This window comes from Alosa pseudoharengus, unplaced genomic scaffold (assembly GCF_046254945.1).
Source record: "Alosa pseudoharengus isolate Yale_2024_CS ecotype anadromous, Long Island Sound unplaced genomic scaffold, YU_APseudo_1.1 YU_APseudo_1.1_scf_1, whole genome shotgun sequence".
Classification (NCBI taxonomy): Eukaryota; Metazoa; Chordata; class Actinopteri; order Clupeiformes; family Clupeidae; genus Alosa; species Alosa pseudoharengus.
The window spans coordinates 26,483,618-26,488,576 of record NW_027468564.1 but is presented as its reverse complement, the minus strand read 5'-3'; the positions used below and the strand labels follow the sequence as shown (position 1 = coordinate 26,488,576).

General features: G+C 39.8%; 1 protein-coding gene across 1 annotated transcript; it reads right to left on the bottom strand.

Moving 5' to 3' along the window:
• Positions 1–1,391: 1,391 nt before the first annotated feature.
• Positions 1,392–3,061, bottom strand: LOC143124262 (GTPase IMAP family member 9-like). The gene is made up of 2 exons (XM_076285682.1): positions 3,000–3,061; positions 1,392–2,374 (listed from the first exon to the last, which is right to left on the bottom strand). The coding sequence occupies exons 1-2, from the start codon at positions 3,019–3,021 to the stop codon at positions 1,395–1,397; spliced, it is 1,002 nt and encodes a 333-aa protein (XP_076141797.1). The 5' UTR covers positions 3,022–3,061; the 3' UTR covers positions 1,392–1,394.
• Positions 3,062–4,959: the final 1,898 nt, after the last annotated feature.

The following is a 4,959-nucleotide window of genomic DNA, read 5'->3' as shown; positions in this document are numbered from 1 at the left end:
AGGCTGTGACAGTGCTGAACCGGTGACACCTCTGACTGTCAAGTTTATAGATGTCACGTGACTTCTGTTCAAGTATGTGAGCCTAATGGCATTTATGGGAAATGATTTGCATGAGCTGGCTGGGTGGTTACTGAAGTCCCTCACTTCCTTGAGCAGTTTAATGCATGAACAAGGTAGACATAGTAATAACCTACAAAAGTCTTTGACCTGTTTGTCCTGGTATCTATATTTATTCATTTTGTGCAAAGTGTAGCTGCACGATCCATCCTGCTTTTCCATCCTTGTTTTTGAAGCTTGTTTATACTTTATTATTCTTAAAGCCATTAGTCTATTACAAGTGCATCATAAGTTGCTAATACAGTATTTGTGATCTTGTATGGGGAATGACAGATAATGTCTTTGTAATGGCTTTGTGAATGAGATGATGTTTTGCCCTTTTTTATTATTATTTATTGGGGTGCGACTAAATTAATGGAAGTACAAAGGAAGTCATTTTCCATGCATAACTATTTCCAGAGACATGACCTTTCACTGCCCTTTACTGTTTGTTTGGAAGTCTTGCAATGCTGCTGCACAGCTGTAACTGGTTATTTGTTTCTGTGCGATCTGTACAGAGACGAGACAGTGTGTAGTGATAGAGATCTGTTGCTGCTGAACACTGACAGTAAAGGAGCTACCGGTAAGTATCCAATAGAAATGGTCTAGAAACAGCCACGTCTGTGTATTTAAACACATTTATAAAGACCAAACTGTTATCTAGCCAACCTTGGTTTTGGTAGTTGCTGAATAATTATATCCATTTCACTGTTCCAGATGCCTGTCAGGTATGGTATAAATGTTATGATAGATACAAAGTAGCTGCCACTCTGCGGAGGTCATCATATGTCCCTCACACTTTGGAGGACACTTTGCGCCACCTTACGCCGGGTGCACGACAGGGCCTGAAGTCTTTTTCAAACCTTCAATGCAATTTGACCAGTAGGTGTCGCTGTTGTATCTGTTTTCAAATGGAACCCTAATCGTGTGGTCTCAAATGTTTGCTTTCTTTCTACTGCAGGTGACCTATTTATATGTATTATCAGTTACAAAATAACAAGAAGAAAAAACAACTTCAAGATTAATGGTAGCATTATAAATGTAAAACAAGCTTTATAATGTATTGTGGTATTTCTAGCTGTTAGGCCTTCTATAATACCACTTCATCAGTAATGTATATGTTTACATAGTTGCACAGTAAACAGACATGCAGTATAACAGTCACCTATAGCCTTTCTGAATCTGTTCCAGAGACATGAAATGCAGTATAACATATAATCGCATTCAAAGTGATTCACAAAGAATAATGCTGAAAATAAATGTGATGCTCATAGTACAGTAGGCCATAGGCCACAATGTCATAGTTCTCTTTCTGGATCTGCGTACAAGCATGGACAACATCTCCTGAAGCACGAGTTTCCCTGTTGTCTCCTGATCTCGTCCTGCATTCTTCTCTGTTCTTCCACTCTCCTTTCCTCTTCTTCTCTCCTTCTATCCTCTTCTTCCCTTCTTCTTTCATCCTCCTGTCGTTTTCTGTCCTCCTCCTGTCGTCTTCTGTCCTCCTCTTGTCTCCTTCTATCTTCTTCTCGTCTTCTTTCATCTTCGTACCTCCTTTTCTCCTCCTCTTTTCGTATCTCTTCCTGCCGTCTCCACTCCTCCTCCTGTCTCCTTCTCTCCTCCTCCTTTTTCCTCTCCTCCTCCTGTCTCTTTCTCTCCTCCTCTTCTTTGATCATTCTCTGAGCCTCCTTGTACATGTTGTTGGTGTAAAACTCTCCTACATTTACCTGAAGCATGTTGTCAATCTTCTCCAGAAGATGTCGTACCTGTTCTCTGTTACTTCTATCACTGTTGTTGAATGGCAGGTACCTTCCTCCGCAGCTATTGTAAATCCTATTAAGACTCTCATGCTTTAAGCAATCCTCCACAGTAATACCTTTCAGCTGATCTACATGAGTGAACAATATAATCGTGTAACGTGACGCGTCTTTTCCAAAGTTGTCCTGGATCCACTTTACGGCATTTTCTTCCTCTTCTGTGAATCTCACTCCCAGTCTGATCACCAGCAGGAACACGTGGGGTCCAGGGAGGGACAGCTTGATGCAGTTGGCCATCAGTTTCCTCATCTGCTCCTCCGTCTTGTTCCTGTCACAGATTCCCGGCGTGTCGATCACGGCAACGTCTCTGCCCTCCACTTCCCCGTCGTGTTTCTCACACACGTCAGTCACGTGACTGGGCAGAGCGTTGCTTTCAAAAGCATTTCTTCCCAGGATGGTGTTTCCTGTTGCACTTTTTCCTGATCCAGTCTTCCCCACCAGCACCATCCTCCTGTGCAATGCTCCTAGAATTCAGTCATAAACGCAAATAAATGTCACTGTCATTTAAAACAACTGCAGTTGACCATAGTGCTGACACTGTCTACTACTGAGGTATTTACAGAAATCAAGTTAAGTTAATAACTTCATTAAAGACCTGGGTGCTCCATTGCTTCTAAACAATATATCCAAAATGCTTCCCTTTGGTTAAAATTTTGGATTATATTGCCACTCCTTGCTAACAGTTTAAAGGCACCATGAACGAAATTTGCTGTTTGTGATGTTATGGGGTATTGTGTCATCAAAATTATATTGGAAACGTTATACAAAAACTGTTACTGGGTGCCTTAAACATGTTAAATGTATTTATTGTACAGCCCCCAATGGACGGAAGTCCCTGAACTGAACCCTCAGGGACCAATAACTTGCCCCAGTGTTTAGATGTCCCGGGAATCGTTGACAAAAAAAAATCAGAAAGTCAACAGAAAAAAAAAAAAAAAAAAACTGAGAACTCCTACATGATGCACTAGCGGTGATAATAATGATAATAGACTGCTGAGCGTTCTGGAGCACAGTAATACGCTTTGGTGGAGGTTAGTAATGTTCCCCCTACAATGTGTTGTTGTTATGTGTTAGTGTGTTAGAACTGACCTCTGGTTTCATTTGCTGCCATCACTTGGTGATTACAATCACAAGACTTTCAGTTGGAATCTGCGTGAAGAACACACTACTATTCAAAAACGAAATAAACAAAAGACTGGCTATCAATGTGACACAGTCTTTACCAATGCAGAAATAATTAACTCACAATAGCCATTTCATTACAAATCTCCACCTTCCAATTTCATCCAGGAAGAATCAAACATCATTGGGTTAATGTGAAATCAACTATTCGCCTTATTCACCCGGTGGCCAGAACGAGGCTACAGGGTACACTTGCCATTGCACCTCAGTCCAGCAGATGGTGGTAATGCACTCCGTTTGCAAACTGGTTTGAATCCTACCTGGTTTGAATCCTACCTCACCGCAATGCAAAAACTGCTTATCTAATAACAGTAAAATCATATAACTTAACTTATTTTAGATGTCTCATCCTGAAAATAAAAAAAATTGTCCTAAAAATAAGAACATTTGACTGCCTGTGCATTGAGCAAATTTGTCTTAAGAAACCTCACCAGTACTTTCCCTTTCTCAAGAAGATTGTATCACACAATGGCATCTGTATTAAAGAGGCTGCATGTGGCCATTGCTTGCAGCATCAGTCTTTTATCACCAGAGTAAAGGTTCACTTCCTTGTACAGTATATTATGTAACTATTTAAATAGCAAGGAACTCATTCCCCATTATAAGATTTGTGATTTCAAAGAAATTGCTGCACTGCAAAAACTGATTATATAACAAAATCTAACCAAGTCTTATATCAAGTGGTATTGTTAGTATAAAGAGACTTACCTCTCTCGTAAAATCATTTGACTTAATTTCAGAAGAGTTTGATTTAGTTTAAGATGTTTCATCTTGAAATCAAGCAAATTTGTCTGCCGGTGCGTTAAGCAAATTTGACCTAAAAAAAGAAAATTTGTCTGCCAGTGCGTTGAGCAAATTTGTCTTGATAAGACTCCTTAAAATAAGTCAAAGCCTTCTTAAATTAAGTCAAAATGGTCTTTTGAGGGTGTGCTAGGTATGTGTTCTTACTAAAAACAATACCAAATAGTTGGTATGTCACTTGGTTAGATTTTCTTTTTTGCAGTGTGGTTTTCTCTCTATGTTAGATAAGTACTGCAAAAAATGAAATCTAAGAAAAAATTAAATTAAGTGTTACTAATCTTATATTAAGATCAAAAAATCTATTTTATTTATTTATTTATTATTGTTCATATTGTTCTCCCCCTAAAAGTTAGCCTAGAAATCTAGACGCGGCCAGGGCTAGTCTAGCAACTCTCCGTTGACTTGTGAGCTCTAGAAATCGAAACTAAATCTGGCATTGAAATCGTGTAGAGTCGTTTGTTGGGCTTAACATAATGATTGATGGCAGAGTTGCAACGGTTTGGCTTGAATTCCCTGCTACTTGAAAACAAATATCCTATTGCGTCCTATTGCGTGCAGAGGGAATTTGAAAGACAACTGATTATCGACCCTCGGACTGAGCACTGCGAACGGTGAGTGCCCAGACCCTACATTTTAATGTGGGTCTGGCTCGCCAGGCTACCTAAAAGTTGTTGTGCAGCAAAGCTCAGGAACATTAAAGTTCACAGTATGGTCCCAGAGACCCCTCAGGCCACTATCCAGCCCCCCAAACCTGAGGTACTGCCCATATAAGGCAGCATTACAATAATCACTTGCCATCAAAGCACTGTAAATGGTTCTCATAGCTATACAACATGGGTGTGGCCAGGCCATTTTGCCAGGAATTCAGCCCTGAATGTTTTAAGTGTAGCCCTGTCTATACTTTTAGAAGTAGTCTAACAAAGCTTATTGTTTTTTGACACAGTTACACACAGATCTGGGGCCGTATTCACAAAGAATTTTAAGGCTAAAAGTAGCTCCTAAGTGGCGAATTTAGGAGCAACTCCTAAAAATAATGGGCGTGTCACTCCTAACTTCTATTTTTTTC